Here is an 18,239-nt window from a genome sequence, read left to right on the forward strand (position 1 = left end):
TCAGTGTTAAAAACTGGTTCTCTGCTAGATCTGAGATTTAATTACTTTTGAAAATCAACATCCTATTTATCAGAGCAGATGGTCACTTAGGCTATGCCTATTATAATATTCAGGATGTTATCTTTGTCAATTCACACGCAGAAGTGTAACCAATGTACAACAACACGGTAACCCCAGCTGAGTTAGTGCTTCCACAACTCAGCTTTGACGACCTAGAAGTTCTACTCAGGATCTTCCCCTCCTTTTTGGAAGGAGATATTTCGGAACATTTCAGTTTGCTGGCTGGCATTAACCTTTCTTTGTTTTTTTCCCCCCTAGACTCACTCATTCTCACACTCTCAACTCATTTACCTCCCCTAGTAGCCGCCCTGTATGTAATCTTGGAAAGGTGTCCTCTTTGTCGTGCACTAGGGATAACAGACTAAAATTATGCTTCATCTCACCGATAAGAGCACGCACCTTTGAGAACCGTGTCTCATTTTCAGGGGTGTCCAGTTTCACGTAAGTGGATCGTGTTCGGCTAGGATCACCCAGGGAACTTTTCCCACGCCATTGTTTCTTTCCCCTACTGTGTCTGTGCCTCTCAGAAAAATCTGCTTATTTCCTAAAGAATACGGTCAGATTCTAAATCAAGGAAAGGACACCTTCCCAGGTTCACATTTCTCTCCTGCTTTTCCACCCCCACGTGAAGCTCCAAGGTTAAGGTTGGCTCGCCCTCGCTCGGGGGTACCTCCTAGGACAGAGGATTTACTATTTTATTGTCTCTAAGCTCGGTGCACGATGTTCAATACCATTTTTATAGCAACGGCTTAGGATTTCCATTCAGCATCCAATATTCCTGCTGACATGTTCAATTGCAATGACATACTATTTTCTTCCCTTAAAAAATAACCCACAAGTGTTTCAATTATTAGCACAGTTGTGAAGATGGCACTATGGTGGCAGCAGGCGGCAGAAAGGCAAAATGATAACATTTTCCCTATTTGAAAGCCGGATTTCTATCGTATGTAAATTTCTCTAAAGACTTTACTTGCAGGTGAGCTGGCGATGGGAGACGCCCTCAGTGATGTACCTGGGTAAGGATGCGTACTGTCTCTCCATCCCCTCAAAGCGGAGGTTGTGCGCGTTCCCATCTGGACCCTTTCCAGACACCTGTGGAGGGAAAAGTAATTAGAGATGAAGATCCATTATACACCCTGGTTACTGACAAGACATCTCAAAATTATAATCAGTGCACGAATGCCGCTGTTGCCTGCCAAAAATCAGCCATGGGAAAGCCAGGAAGAACTCAGTATCAGTATATGAATTGATGATCAAGCCACAAACATGGCACTCAACAACAACAGTCACTTCTTGGAAAAAAGGGTCGTTGTCAAACTGACTCCTTCCTGTCACCACGCCAGGGATAATCTGTAGGCTGTGAGGCTGCTTTTTATTATTGAATAGGCTTTAGTTTTTATAATAGCTTTAGACTTACAGAAAAATTGAGTGGTACAAAGAGTTCCCATATACTCAATCCCAGTTTTCCTAACGCTCACATAGCACAATTAATAGGGTATGTTTCCTGCAATTATGAATCAACGTTGATACATGTTTGTTAACGATAGACCATGGCTTATTCAGGTTTTTACCTAATGTTTTTTCCTGTTCTAGGTCCCAGATTACATTTAGTCATTATGTCTCCTTAGGCTCTTCTTGGCTATGACAAGGACTGCCTTTTCAAAAGCACCTTTTCCATGAAACCTTTCTTTACTAACAGGGGTTGGTGACAAACAACTATCTGCTCCACAGCTTTCATGAAGCCCTTCCTCAACCAAACCTCACTTAGTTCCCTCACTTATAAATGACCAAAGAGAAGTGATGAACTCTTGCCTATCTACTATTGGTCTTTATTAGTCCCCCCCCCATTTCTTATGTAATTCCTGTGTTCACCTCTCTTCAGGTCTCTTCCATAAGCCTCTGAGATTCTGAAGGGCAGTGACTGCCCCAGTAGCTTTTCAATAAAGTATGTTAGTTGATGGATCTAAAGATTTTATATGGAGTCCTTCTGTATCTATCATACCAACTAAAAACAGGAGTAACCCTTACAGGTATTTAAAAAAGTACCTATTAACTGAACACTTTCTCATCTGTTCACATCAACACGTGTGGCTTGTGGACCCCTCCTGCGCTTGCTCCTGTGCTGGGGTAACCCTCATATGACGGGCATGGAAGGGGGAAACAGGAAACCTAGACTGTTTTCATGGGGGGAAGGGAGAGTTTGTTAGGAAACACAGAAAGTAACAGAGTCAAGGTCGGTAGGGGAAACTTTTCTAGGTAGTTCTCAACCTGGAAGTTATTTTCTTCCTACCCCAAGCCCCAGCTCTCTACACCGCTGCCATCCCAGCTTGGTGTGTGTGTGTGTGTGTGTGTGTGTGTGTGTGTGTTGCAAGGCAAGTGTACACACTTATTTAGAATAAGAGAGACTATTCCTGGTGATTATAGGAGGACCTTCAGTGTGTGTCCTACAAACGTCTTCACATTTCATCAATACTTGGAAAAGGAGTGGCTGGAGTTATCTGAGAGGGCGACAGCCCAGGGAGCTACTTAGGTAGGATGAAGACTGCACACACACACACTTCGAAGCAACTACAGAGAGAGGGTTTAACATAAACCTTCTAACAGAGCAGAGGCAAGGATGGTGTCAGACAGACAATGGGATAAATAAATGGTGCAGGAAAAGAAGTGAGGGACAGAAGTGTAGTGGTCAGCCATGCCTAAGGTTTTTAACCTATTTTTTTATGGAGGAAGAATTAACATGAATACAATAACTATGCTGAAGGTGATTAATTGTGGTGATTGGCAAACATTATGCTTATGTATTCCTAGTATGGCTGTAGAGATTTACAGCTCATCTTTTTCTTGTGATCACAAAACTCCAAATTGATACTTGAGGTACTGATATCTAGAACTGGCCTGGCTTAATGATGGCAGTCAACCTTCTGGCGTCCCTAGGAGGCACCATCCGTATGCCTGTTGCTCTTCTGGTGAGCTATAAGCATTCTCGATTCTATGAAATGTAGGGTTTCGGGAGCTTTCAGTCTTGTTGGGAAAACAAGCTTCAGAAATGAAATCATTACAGAACGCTATAGGACAATGTACAATCCAATGTCACTCAGGAGGTTACTAAGAGTAGCACAGATGACACCTGAGGTGTTGGGAAAAACTTCATGGAAGCGGCAGAACATCGGCCAGGCTTCAAGAGATGGAGAGCATTCTAGGACAAAAATTATTCTGTTCTTCACCAACTGTGTACATATTTATGTGCTTCTCTATTCATATTACAATGCCTTGAATGCAATCATTCAATTAGTGATTACTGAGCACCCACTGCACCCTAATGCTGTGCAAGGCACTGCATTCAAAGCAAAGCACAGGGGCTGGATTTCTGCATTGCTGTGAATGCAGAGGAGACAGGCCTGCAAACAATTACGGTACCATGAGGTCACTGCTGGAGTGTCAGTCTGAGGAAGGAGGCAGTGGGCGTCTAAAGGAGCAGATACCAAAGTCCACCTGGGAGAGCGAAGACAGCTTCATACGGGTGTTGAAGCCTCCTCTCAAACTTGAATATGAATGAGGAGGAGGTTTTCAGGGGAAGAAGGGCACAGATGTAGCAGGAGCAGGCAGGCTAAGTAGTGAGAACAAAAGTGAAACGGCATGGAGGCATTAAAGAAAGCACCGTGTTTTCTGGGAATGTCAAGGTTTTGGTTAAGGAAGAAATGAAGGCTACGAGGAAAAGGCTGTTAGCAACAGTAGCAACAATATCACTGCTGCTACTACTGTGACTACAACCATTATGCCCACCACGGCAGGTTTTTGTTTTTTTTAATTGGCTTTATTTTTTAGAGAAGTTTTAGGTTCATCGCAAAACAGAGGAAGTTATAGAGATTTTCCATATGACACCTGTCTGCACTCATGCACAGCCTCCCCCACTATCAACACGCCCCCAGCAGAGTGGTCCAGCTGTTACAGCTGATGGACCTACACTGACACGTCATAATCACCCAGAGTCCAAAGTTTACATTAGGGTTCACTCTTGGTGGTGCACAGTTTATGGATATGGACGAATGTTTGACATGTGCCCATCATTATGGTATCATACAGACTATTTTCACTGCCCTAACAATCCTCTGTGCTCCACCTAGTCATCCCTCCCTCTCTCCCCACCCCAATCCCTGGCAACTACTGATCTTTCTATTGTCCCCATAGTTTTGATTTTTTTCAGAATGTCATGTAGTTAGAATCGTACAGTAGGTAGCCTTTTTATATTTGCTTTTTTTACCTAGTAATATGCATCCCTCCATGTCTTTCCATAGCTTGATAACTCATTTCTTTTTAGCGCTGAATAACGTTCTGTTGTCTAGGTATACTACAGTTTACCCACTCACTTACTGAAGGACATCTTGGTGGCTTCCAAGTTTTGACAATGATGAATAAAACTGCTGTAAAGATCCATGCACAGGTTTTTGTGTGGACATAAGTTTTCAATTCCTGTGGGTAAATACCAAGGAGCCTGATTGCTGTGTCATATGGTGAGAGTAAGTTTAGTTTGGTTAAAAACTGCCAAATTACCTTCCCAAGTGGCTGTGCCATTTTGCATTCCCATCAGCAGTGAACGAGAGAGAGTTCTTATGGCTCCTTGTCCTCACCAACAGTGGCGTTGTCAGTGTTCCAGATTTTGGCCACTCTAATGGGTGTGTCGTGGTACCTGATTGTTGTTTTAATTTGCATTTTCCTGATAACATATGATGCAGAGCGTCTTTTCATATACTTATTTTCCATCCAAATATCTTCTTTGGTGAGGTCTTTGGCATATATATATATATATATATATATATTTTTTTTTTAATTTATTATTATTTTTTGGTGAGAACAAAAGCCTAGGAACAACCTAGGCTTTTATATTTTTTTTGCCCATATTTTAATTGGCTTGTTTTTCTTATTGTGGAATTTTAAGAGTTCTTTGGATAACAGTTCTTATCAGATTTGTCTTTTGCAAATATTTTCTCTCAGTCTGTGGCTTGTCTTTTTATTCTCTTGACAGTGTCTTTTGTAGAGCACAAAATTTAATTTTAATGAAGGCCAGCTTATCAATTCGTCCTTTCATGGATCATACCTTTGGTGTCATATCTAGTCATTGCCAACCCAAGGGCATCTAGATTTTGTTATCTATGTTATATTTCAGGAGTTTTACAGTTTTGCATTTTACATTTAGGTCTGTAATACATTTTGTGTTAATTTTTGTGGAGAGTGTAAAGTCTGTGTGTACATTCATTTTTGTCTTGCATATGGATGACCAGTTGTTCCAGCGCCATTTGTTGAAAAGATTATCTTTGCACTATTGTATTACTTTTGTACCTCTGTCAAAGATCAGTTGATTATATTTATGTGGGTCTATTTCTGGGTTCTCTATTCTGTTCCATTGAGCTATTTGTCTATTTTTTTAACCAATATCACACTATCTTGATTACTGTAACTTTACAGTGAGTCTTGAAGTTGGGTAGTGTCAGTCTTCCAACTTTGTTCTCCTTCAATACTGTGTTGGCTACTCTAGGTCTTTTGCCTCTCCACATAAGCTTTAAAACTAGTTTGTCAAGATCTACAAAATAACTTGCTGGGACTTTGACTGGGATTACATTGACTCTATAGATCAAGTTGGGAAGAACTGACATCTTGACAATGGTGAGTCTTCCTATCCAAGAATATGGACTATCCGTTTACTTCGTTTGTCTGATTACTACAATTTAACTTACTGAGTGTCAATCACAAGGCTAAATGTTTTATTTGCATTAGCCCATTCAATCCTCCAAATAACCCCAATGGTTGTCCTTATTTTGCAGTGAGAAAACTGAATAATTGCCTAAAATCATATAGCTAGTACATGGAATATTTGAGATAAGGATCAGGTCTTTCTGTTCCCAGAGTCCAAGCTCTGGAGATATGGACATGGACCAGATATTGAAGAAGCTCATATGACGTGACAAGGGACTTGATTTTACCTTTAGGTGATGGTGAAGCCACTGAGAAGTGCAACTTGATAACTGATAGGACATATTTACAGCTTAGAGAGATTGTTCTTGCCATAGTGTGGAGTTCCAGTTCAGTCTGAGCCAGAGATAATAAATGCCTAAACTAGGGGATATTCAAAAAGATGGAGAAAAGGGAGTGATATAAGGATGTTACAGAGGTAAGTTCAATAGGACTGACTGAAGATTAATGGAAGGACATATCTGTAATGATACCCAAGTTTCTGAACTTAGCAACTAGGTGGGTTTGGTAACTGTTACCAAGATGGAATAAGGGAAGAACAGATTTAGGGGTATGAGTGGGAGCAGCTTGAATTGGGACATCAGATGGAGATGCCTGATAGATAACTGAGTACAAAGTTTACAACTTATAATAGAAGTCTATATTAGAGATGTAGAATTGGGAAACATTTAGCCTATAAATGGTACCTGAAACTTTGAAAAAGAATTAAAATGTCCAGAGAGAGTCTGTAGAGATATCCTAGAAGAAAGAAAATACAAGCAATGAAAATAGAGAGTATCAATAACTCTCTTAGAAACACTATCATTTAAGGGGCAGGCAAAAAATACTGGACCCAGGAGGGAGGTTGAAAAAAAGTAATTGGTCTAGAAGACAACTAGGAAAGAGTGTTATCAAAGAAATCAAGAGAAAAGATTTCGTGAAAGATGGAGTGGTCAGTGGCATCAAAGGAGTCAAGAGCTTCAGTAAGACGAGCCCTGTGGAGTACAGGATGTGTTGGCATGCTTTACCCAATCTTCCTTCCTTGTAGAGTGTTATCTGAACTACAGAGCCTAGAAAGCTAAAAATAAATACCTTCCAGTCAATTACCCTGCAGTCAATGTACTCGGTATGATTTAAGTTGGGTCATACCATTTGAGAAATGGAATTGAGGCAGTGGCTACAACGTCACTATTTATTCTGTCAAGAATGACTAAAGGTGTGCTTGGTTTTCCTGTAGCAGTTTTGGTAGATGTACTAAACACTGCTCGTTTCTGGGGTGGAATGTAGCGTGTATAGCTAGCTTTGGAGTTAATGGCACTAAAGGTGGCTTCCTGATTGCGGCACCTTCCTAATTATGGTGACTCCTGATATAGACACTTGTTGGGTGACTGGAGCCCAGGGCTCCCTGTATAGAAGCAGCAGCAGCACCGTTGGTAGCCTGGTTCTGCAATGTGGCTTGGGATGTTATTCCAGAAAGCTCACACAAGAATTTGCTTCTTTAGCCTTCCTTATGATTCTGTAAGCCCATTAATGTGGTGTAATAAATTTGTTCCTGCTTAAACTAGCTGGAGTGAATTTTGTTCTCTGCAACTGAACAGTGACTAATGTCAGCAACAGTGTATATTGGAATTGGCAATAAGATGGTGATTGGTGCTTGCCCGAGAGTGATTTCAATGTATTGATGGGGAGAGAAAGTCAGGCTCTAAGGTGTTGAAAATCTTTATAGTTTTCTAATAAATAAACAACCACTGGTTGTACTGCATTATGATCTCATGCTCAGAAAACGAGATTAATGCTTACAAGTAAATAAACATTTGTTAGTGTCTCCTAAGGAGAGTCACATGCTAAGACAGAGATGAGAGGGAGTCTTCTCCCTCAGGGACACGCTGTGAGTAATGGAGACGACGGGAATAAATTTGCTGTATGCTATTTAAAAAACAGATTTGACTGTTTTTCGCCCTAAATGATTATTGTGGAAAACCACCCAAAGATGACCTTGGCTAACACCTATAAATGTATCCATATTTTCATGGCATAGGGAATTTTTCAACTATTTATTATTGGTATTTCCTGTGCTGTTAGATATATTTCACAAACATGAATAATCATGGCTCTATAACATCCCATTGGTGGAGAAACCATAATTTAGCTCATCTCCTCAAGTAATTTGATAAACTTTTAATATCTCAATCAGAAATGGTGGCAATAAAGATTATTGTGCTGGGTACAAAGATTCTGGCAAATAGCTGTGAATTGAGGGTAGGGAATTGCAGACAGAAGGCTGCGAAAGAGAAGCTAATTATAAGTTGTCGTTAGGTCCTTGGGAAGTGAGGCCCCTTTAGGAGGGAGTGAGGGGAGAGAACAGGCACCGGCATTTATAAGCTCATTTCTCATGTTGCTCTGTGAGCAACTAGGCTCAGAAATGCTCCTGCTCGAAGAACTCCTTATTAGGTGATTCCCCCATCACAAAAAAATAAGGTCAATGGCTTGGATCCAATTAATTTTTTTTTTAAAGAAGCCCTTTCTTTCACTTGGTATTGTGCAGTTTTTTTTTTCTTAATGTAATGACCTAAATATTCTTCTGATAGAAATAGTCTTAGCTTAAGCCATAACAGAAACTTAACCTTTTCCACAATACTGTCATGTTAGAATTTAGGCTTGGGATTGTGGCATATTTCTCTCTCTCTACTAATAAATCTCAAGAAGTGAAACTTCAGAGAGCTTATTCAAAACAACTTGAAAAGTTCATACGGGGGTGTGCCTTGCGCATGGCCCTCTTCGGCTGGATTATGACAGCCTGTGACAGCTGATCAGGTGGGTTTGGTGTTGGGGAGGAATGTTGAACTAAGATGCTTTTAGTCCATGGGACTTCTCCCAATTTCATTCGCTCAATGGCTGCTGCCAGCTGGGGTGTTAAGAGCCTTGTTAAAATAAAGCTATTAGTCTTTTCTCTACAAAAGCAAGGAGCATGCTGCTTACATTCAGGGTTCCTTATATCAGCATGGATTTTTAGCCTGGCATTGCTCGAATCAGCAGTTTCATAAAGCAATATACTAAAGAGGCCGTTTAACCCTCCTGTTTCCCCCATTTTCAGATTCATGGTAAATGGGAAGATTTAATATACCCTTTCAAACATTTTTTAACAATTCATTAAAAATAAAAGAATAAATCACACAAAACTTTCTGCAAATGTCTGATGATAAAAAAGTGGAAACAATTCAAAATTAACATGTTTTTCCGGTTCCTACAGGTTAGGACACATTTTTGCCATTGTTATAATTTATGTCCCCTAAATTAATTTTCCCGAGGAAATTTAAAAGCTGCTGTGATGGAAAGGCTGTGCAAAGTTGGATTACAGCTTATTCACCTATATATAACATCCTCATTTACAAATATGTCTTACTCAGATCCATTACAAAAATATGAGTTTCATGCTGCCAGGCACATCATAAGATTAAGATGCAACGTATAAAAATTTCGGTGCCATTTTAGGAAAAATGCCTTTCATTTCAAGTGGGTATCCTGACAGATATTTTTGAGCAGTTTCCAGAAGCTTTCTTTTAATTACATTGCTTTTACCTAGCTATAGGTCTGGCTAGAAGATTTTTAAAGGAATCAGCATGATGAAAATATCCCAAAAGTTACAGTCTTGGCTTTGAGCATCTTCTAATATTAAGATATTCTGCTAAAAGGCTACCTACATATTTGGAAGGGAACTAAATATCTTCCATTTAAACAAAAAGAAACCAATCAAAATAGGTTGTTTAACTATTTCTCTTTGGTAATGTGAAATATTATTTCTGAGATATGTATTTACAAATATTCTGTGTAGAGAAGCGAAAGTACACATACTTGTTCAAACCATTAGTTCTGAAGTGTTTATTTTCTCTAATTTAGTCTGAGTAATTTTATCAAATAACTGGGTATTCAGCTTATAGACTAGCTTAGAACATCTGCTAGTTTAGAAAATACAGCAAATAAAAATATTTAAAAAATAACTCGAGTAAGCCTTTTAACCATTCTGTGCCTATATTTTCCTCCCTTGTAGAATGTTGGCGTTAAAACATTGGCGTTGAAATACATCCTTGAAGTCCCTTTTAATTTACACATTTATAGAAGTTATCTTGTATATAGTTTCCACATATGTTAAGTGCTCGCACCTCGTTAATATAGTAACTATATATAGCCACACAGCAATTCTTTTAAAGATGAATGACAAAGGTAGCAAAGTAATCTGCAATATTATAAAAGTATAAAATATTTATTGGCATGTAAGCATTAAATATGAGGGTAGACCAAGTACTAGCCATATGTGCACTGGGCCACAGCGCATTTTGATAACCTGAACTATTTCACTTCTGATTGTCTTTGGAAAAAATAAAATCAGACATCTCCTGCCCAGCTCTGTTTGTGTCTGGGCCTAAGATACAGTTACCATAGAAACTATGATTATGGATACAATTTTACAAATTTGGCTTCATCTATCAGATGCACTGTGTGTGTGTGTGTATGTGTGTGTGTGTGTTTGCATGTGCGCTCGCACGTGTTGCATATGTGTCTTGCCAAAAAGCTTGAAGAGCAAACTGGCTCTACATCTTTAATTAAAGAGCCAGACACCATTCCTCATTTCCTTTCCCCAATCTGTCTACCTACAAATAGAGATATTGCAACACTGGCTGGAATATAAGCTCTTGACGTAAGACAAAGGTCTGATGAAAAGATGAATAAAAGATATTAGGAACAGCATTTCCTATGAAATCTATTTACCTGTCCTGTATTTTCCAGGAAAACAGTAAACAGGAATTTGGGTAATTATATTAATCACTAGATACTAATATCTTGTGCTTATTAAATTTGGTTTCTAATTGTTTCTTGGGTATAGTATGTGGTTTGTTTATTCCTCTGCTGTGTTACTTTAGTGACTCTCTGACAGTGTTCTTTCCTTATCCTAAAAGAGACAAACTTAACCCTCAAAATATGGCTAAATCTTAAATGATATAATAGTTTGTTCATATTATTTCTTATGAGTTCATAGTATCCCTTTTAACTAATAAGTCTTATAAAGGCTATTCATTGACTAAAGCTCTCTAGTAGACTTAAAATATACTTGCATTATAAAGAATAAACAATGTAAATATATGTAAAATTTTAAGCGTTTCAGAATGTTTTCATTTTCTAGGTTAGTCAGTGGGCAAGTTCCAGTCGCTCCTATTTCTAGTTACTAGAAATAAATGTCTTTCTGGAACATTCTGAAATCACTATCGTGAGTTACAGTCAACGCTACCATTTCCATCTCAGCCTCATTTTACACATGAGGAAAGTAGAGTTCAGAGAAAGTTAAAGCAACCTGCCAAAGGGTCACACAGTGGCAAAGCAAAGATCTGAACTGAGATCTGTGTGACCCCAAAGTAGCGCTTCTCTCGCTCTCAGTGCTGCCTCACATGTTGGCAGTGATCATTATAGTTACCAAAGCTCTATTTCCTCAACAAGGAACTGAGGTGAAAGATCTGAAAGTTCAAATGAAGCCACAGTGGCAGTGGGATGGAACATGTAAAACTGTGACTCTCTACAAGCATTCTGAATGTTTTTATGGTCATCACAGCCATACCACTGAACTGAAATTGCCTAGCGATGTTTATTTCATATAGGTAGAGGTAATAATATATGTCTCTATGCTAATGTTTGCTATAGCAAAAGTAATTTTTAATAAAGAGCTATGTTTTAGAAAAACAGCCTGTATTATGTACATTTTTTTTTCACTCTTCATCCATGGTGTCAGTCTATTAATTTTGTTTACACAAGACATCAAGCTTTAAGCTTCATTAGACTTGGGACAATGCCTCTTTTTTGAGCTATTGCATTTTCAAGGCCTGGTGTATCATATCATTCATTAATATTTATTGAGCCAATGAAACAGAAATCTCAAATATCTACTCAGTGGCAGTTAGCAGGAAGAACCAGCTTTTCAATCTATAGTACCCTTTCTATATGTGATAATACAACATATATCATCAAAAAATTTTTAAGGAAGCTTTATGACATCTGTCTTATGATTAAGTCTTATTAAGACTGCCACTTCCAAGCTGTTTTGTTTATGTGATACTGATTTTTTTCATTGTCCTTAAAAACAAACAAAAAACAAAAAAATCCTACAAACATTCTTATAATTTAGATATAATCTTGGATCTGGAGTACAAATCAAACCTGTTAGGAGCCTTAATTATGTAATTGCTTAGAGCGAGGGAAGATCCTATAAGTTTAAAATAATCATAGAGTAAGAGGGGGAACCTTATCTGATAGGATAAATTATTTGATAGTAGGAGGGGGGCTTTATCTTGTGATAGGGCACAACTACTGCTGATCTGAACAGCTATTTGATTCACAGTGTTACTATTTGATTGCTAGGACCTATCTGATTCACACTGTTACCAGACCCATGCTATCATTAATGCTGGAATCAAACACACAGTAGCCCTAAATTTATATATTAACCAATTTACTGTGCAATGGACTACTATGTCAGCAGAGTTCAAGTTCTGGAAAGATGATTGAAGACAAGACAAGGAGAAAGGAAGAACTAAATATGACATTATGAAAATTGATGTTCTTATGTCAAAACTTGGTTTGAAAAACCAAACCAAACACACACGCCCATTCAATGGTTTTCTATTGTATTAACTTGCGAATAAAGGCTCTCGGAAACCTGTAGCAACATAACTTTCCAGCTTGATCTCATTCCTCTCATATATGCTCAATGACTTAATCCCACTGGGTATTTTACAGATCCTGAACATGTACTTTTGTGCATCTGGCAGGATGCCCACTTCTATAGTTTTGGGAACTCTTCCTGTGGTTTGTGTAGTGCCTTAAACATGGCGAGGGCTCAATAAATGCTTATTGTGTGGATGAATAAAACAACAAATGTTGCTCTGATTGGTTGTAATCACTGCTTTGTGAAGGGACAAGAACAGGTGAAAGTAATAGTGGATGAGAGAAACGGATTCTGTAGAAGGTTGTAAGAACATTAAAACAGTGCTAAACAAAGAGGGGAGCCTTGAAAACGGGGGTGTAGACGTGGAAAGAGAAACAAACCTGAGAAATGGAGAAAAGTTGCAAAAGAGAAAGGGAAGAAATTATGGAATTAAAATAAGATATGTTATTGCAATCTAATTCTTAGCATACAGGTAATTCCTGCCCTAAGTTTCTCTCCATTAATCAAACTCTGGGATGAATCAGAGCACTCACTCCATTCCTCTCCCAAGCTGGGTAATAAGACGCTGCTCTTCTGAATATGTATATTCTTACTTTGAAAGTCTTTAAAATGTGATTATTTTAAGTCAACATTTAAAGTTGAATTTGATATAATCATTTAATTGGGCATTGATTCATCTATACAGAACTCATTACTGAATTCTTCAATTTCACCAACATAATATCTTTCCAAATTATCTTTTATCTAGATGCTGGAAGTCTAAGTGCTATGAACACTTTGCCAAAATAAAAAGCTTTTAGATTTCTAACGCTGGCTGGACACAAACCATGTAAGAGTGTTGAAGAATAATGCACGCTTGCCAACTGCCAGATAGGATTGCTTTTCGCATAATTAATATCGTTCTTGCTGTTCGAATACCATTTCCATCCTCTAATAATTTCCATTAATAGAGGAAGTTTCTGCAATAATTTTTGCATCCTGGAAAACCACGGTGGCTTCTATGGGCCTTTTAATCAAAATAATGACAATTAGTGAAAAGGGGATGGTTGGAGATATTACTATAACCCTGGGTTGCATTTCCTTTGTCATTGTTTTCAATCTCCAAAAACTGTCTGAAGGGCTCATCATGTTGACTGTTATTATGTCAATTAAACCTTGGTGGTTGGAGTTCAATAGCACTGAACCATATGAATTTATACCAAGAAGAGAACAGTGTATAAAATGAGTTTGGGCAATTCATCTACAAAAATATAAATGTGAAAAGAGTATTTTTTTAAAAAAAGCAACAATAAAAGATGAGCAGGTGCAAATATAAGCTCAGGTCCTGCAAAATATAACTGTATAATACTTTAAACCGAAGCTTCCAGTAAGAGGAAGTGATAGACCAGCTGCAAATCATATCCCCCCACCAAACTTGCTAGTTCACACTGTTTTTTTATTATGCTGCTGCAAAATCAAGAACTCTGCTCAGGATATAAAAATTATGCAAATACACAGAGAGCAAAAACAACAACAAAAATCAGCTCAAGTTTCTTCACGGAGCCAAGAAATGTATATAGTATGATGACGTAGCAGTTGTCCCAGACACTGAATCCATGGTCAACTGGGGACCCTCTCCTGGACTTCCGATATAAGCTGAATGCTGATATTAAAATCATGTATGTTTGGATACAAGGAGGCCAGTGCTGAGACTTTGTTCCTTCTGTTCCTGAGTTGCTTTGGAAATAGTGAAAGTCGACCTCAAAGACTCATTCTTCTTTGCCTAGTCACCTGAGTCACAACTAACCTTACTTGACCTTCTCTGTGAAGTACACCCAGTGGAGATCTGACGATGTCTCTTGAGCAGGAAGCACTTGCTCTGTCCAGTGACCTGGGGGAGGGGGTGGGGTTCAGGTCTGGAGGCTGCATTTAGTAACCTGATTAAAGCCTGAGAAACAGGTGCCTAAGTTACTGAAGAAACAGTACAGAAACTATACTTGTGTATGGGTTTTTATAACCGTTGTTAAAAAAAACAAACAAACAAAAAAACACATCTGGTCATCCATTGTGAAAACCGTACTTCCACATGGTGAAAAACCTGGTGGGTACATAGGGGAGGACGGAGCGATTAGCAAGGGCTGGCTTCAAGGCTTGGATTCTGATGGGCACCTGAGCATAGGGTTGGCAGGGCTATGTACCCACTTACTCTACAGGCTGATCCATAAGTGGTCAATACTAATTTTCAAAATATCTTTGTAAAATGTGCTCCCTGTCTAGTTCTTACATACATATAGAATGGATTGCATGTCATCATATGTTATATTCACGAAGAATTTTGAGATGATCAAAGTATATTCTCAGACACCATTGGACATGATCTGTGCTGCTATCTTGATGAGGAGAAAGGCAGGTGTCAATTCCTCGTAAGACCATTTTGCTCAAAGACAGAGGCCCTCAACCATAAGACAATTGAAAAGAGCACCATCATTCCTAGAAAGAACTGTGTCCCTCCATTCCAACTGCAAACGGACCAGCAGGAAGAGTTCCTGATTGGACACTGAGAGCCATGGTCTCTGGTCTGCACACAATGTGGCAAGGTGGTTAGCTAAGAGCACGGACTCTAGAACGGCCTCGCTTGGGTTGAATTCTGTCACCTGATGACTATGTATCCTTGAGCAAGTTACCTTTTGAGCTTCAGTTTTCTTTTCTATAAAATGGGGTTAATAACAGTATTTACCTTGTATAGTTATGAGGATTCAGTGGCATGATGCATGTAAAGCACACAACGCATATATTATACATATGGAGTATACTTATGTTTACAGTAAATTTCAGTTGTTCCTAATGTTGCTGCAGTTACATTGAACCTGACCTTCCTCTTGATAAGGAAAACACCTAGAGGGAATTTTTTTCCTATCCTGTAGAAGTCATTTCCATGAACCTCTGACAAGCCCTGGCTAAGTTAATGGAAGCTTCTTCAGTGATATTGTTCCAAAAACAGGCCCAGGAAAGAGTGAGGAGGGAGAAAAAGAAGCCAGAAACAGAAAGAGAGAATGGTGGTGGTGGTGGGGTGGCAGAATTTCTTAATGTATACGTGTGTGTGCGTGTGCGTGTGCATGTGTGTGTGTGTGTGTGTGTGTGTGTGTGTATGTGTGTGTGTGTGTGTGTATAATGAGAAATCATATGACATTTAGAAGATGATATATGGATGTGTACATGCAGGTAAGTATATCTATATGGATTCACACAGACGCAGACACAGACACACACACAAACACCCAATCATCTTACTGCTACACAGAAACTACTCAATACCTAAGATAAAGTTTCAATTTCTAAACATGGCATCCAAGTCTCTCAGTCTACTGCTGCTGCTGTCATCGTCGTCGTCATCATCATCATCATCATCATCATCATCTCTGCAGCCCCATTTCCGGCCACTCAGTCCTTATACCCTACATGTGCCTTCCCTATCATTGGTCCTTCCCTGACCCCCATGCGCTCTCACACTTCCTTACCTTGCCTCAGCTTTTTCCTTTGCCATTTTCTCCCACTATCAGGTCCTTTGAGAAGCTCTTCAGACAAAACTATTTACTTCCTAATTTCTGAGAGCCTAGAGTATATCATTAAAAGTTGTTACCAAGAATTTTATCTTACAATGATCTTTGTTAACATGTGCTGTCCAGCAACTATTCCACACTCAGTAAATGCTGGACGGTTACAAGAACGAACCATTTAAATAAAAAAGCAATATTGAAGGTGAGATGTAACACAGGCAAGCAGAGAAACACCTAATCCTAAACTTCCCATAGAAAACAGCCTTGGATTAACCTAGCCGGCCTACCTCAAGTGGCTATTAACAACTGAGTACAATGCTGCAATTCATGTGGGAACATTAATTCCACGGCATAAAGTGAAGTCAAGAAACAGTGTTCTTTGTGATTTAGGCATTTAACAGTACAGATGTGAAGTGTGTATTTTATGACAACATTACTGAGCTGTTTGGGATCAAACATAAATGCCAGGGCCTTGTGTGTGCACTCGTGCTGATTGGGTGTGGAGAGGATGACAGCTGGGTCCCATACCAGGGCAGAATGGGCCCTGTGCACAGGCAGGGGCCGAGTCCACCTCTAGTCGCTGACCTCAGCCACTCTGCTAGTGATCCTACCACCATCCTTTGGTGAGTTTTCCTAAATGAGTGCAACCCCAGATGTAGTGCTGCATTGTGGCGGAAGGCCCCATCGTTGTGTTTTTCAAGTCTGAGAGTGTCCCTGGCTTCTGTGACCAGGGAGAGGCCCATCCAGGTTCAGCTCTTCCAGAAAAGCAAAGATTCAGAGTCTGAAGGGAAGTATAGGCAGCAAGAGGTCATCAGGAGGAGGAACAAAAAGAAAAAGAAACAAAGAACCCAACATTCAACATGATTCTCTCCAAGCAAAGAAACAAAAAATCCCTACTTTGGCAGCTAAGAAATTGAAATGCACGTTGAATGCCATTAGATGATCTCCTGTATTTAAGAAGACAAATAGGGCCGGCTGAGTGGTGCATTGGTTAAGAGCTGGCTTGGGATGCCAGAGGGCCCCGGTTCGGATCCCACATATGAGGGCCAGTGACACTGCCCTGAGTTGCTGGTGACGGCGTAGGCTGCAGCCCCTGCTGCAGTGGGTTGCCATGGGCTACCGTATGTAGCCAGCAGCCAGCGTGAGCGGCNATTGGTTAAGAGCTGGCTTGGGATGCCAGAGGGCCCCGGTTCGGATCCCACATATGAGGGCCAGTGACACTGCCCTCTACAGCTAAGATGCTGGACAACAGCTCAACCTGGAGCTGGGCTGCCCTGAGTTGCTGGTGACGGCGTAGGCTGCAGCCCCTGCTGCAGTGGGTTGCCATGGGCTACCGTATGTAGCCAGCAGCCAGCGTGAGCGGCCTTCCAAAAGCCAGCGACTGATCTGCCTCACCCGGGAAGAGAGCAATGATGGTGCCAACTTGGGCCAATGAAGCAACGTTCTCTACAACTAGACTGAAGAACAAAAGGACAGCAACTTGTCTGTTCCCCTTCCCCCAATTCCCTAGCGTTATTCCCATCCCCTAACTCCCCAATAAAAATCTTAAAAAAAAGACAAATATGTGTTTATCTACTTTTTTAAGCATGTGTTCATTATGCCCCAGTACAGTATGAATGTTGAGCAGAAAGCAGCACCTATTTATTATCTCCTACTGCTTTTTACTGTTTTAGTGGGCTCAGATGTAGAATTGTGAGGTGATTTACAAACTTTAGCCTAATAACTCCTAAGATCCCTAAGATGTAGGGAAAGGATAGGCAGGGATCTCTACTCATCAATGTAATGAAATTAAGGAAAGTGAAATTTTAGGATGAATATTGCAAAGAACTTCCTATGGTGTAATTCATTAGGATGAGGGATAACGTCCAGGGGCAGTTGATCTGTATATTAGGAAATATATAACGCCCATTCATAATGTATTTGTGGTAGACACAATGCCACCTCCATCTATAAATCAGATATACCTTCCGTAGGAAGGCCCAGGGTCCTTCCTACTGAAGGCTATCCTCATGGGCACTGACCTGAGAGGGTTTAAAATCCGAAGGGCCCAATTACTAACAATCCTCCATCATGTAATTGGGCTTTGGTGTGGAAAATAACACCAGTATTATCCAAATCACTTGGAAGGGAGTAGAGACAGCTCCATGTCCTGATTCCATCAATGGGTCCCCCGCAGTCTAGGGGACGGGTCTCTCTGAGCACCT

General features: G+C 39.9%; 1 protein-coding gene across 1 annotated transcript in view; it reads right to left on the minus strand.

The window, feature by feature from the left end:
- PARD3B (par-3 family cell polarity regulator beta) overlaps positions 1-18,239 on the minus strand; it is a gene marked incomplete at its 5' end in the record, with an annotated part of 286,988 nt that overhangs the window by 51,871 nt on the left and 216,878 nt on the right. Inside the window, one exon of the mRNA XM_019652918.1 lies at positions 1,073-1,152. Within this exon, the coding sequence (XP_019508463.1) occupies positions 1,073-1,152 (80 nt within the window). The remainder of the gene's footprint in view (positions 1-1,072; positions 1,153-18,239) is intronic.

Source organism: Hipposideros armiger, unplaced genomic scaffold (genome assembly GCF_001890085.2).
Source record: "Hipposideros armiger isolate ML-2016 unplaced genomic scaffold, ASM189008v1 scaffold_190, whole genome shotgun sequence".
Taxonomy (NCBI): domain Eukaryota; kingdom Metazoa; phylum Chordata; class Mammalia; order Chiroptera; family Hipposideridae; genus Hipposideros; species Hipposideros armiger.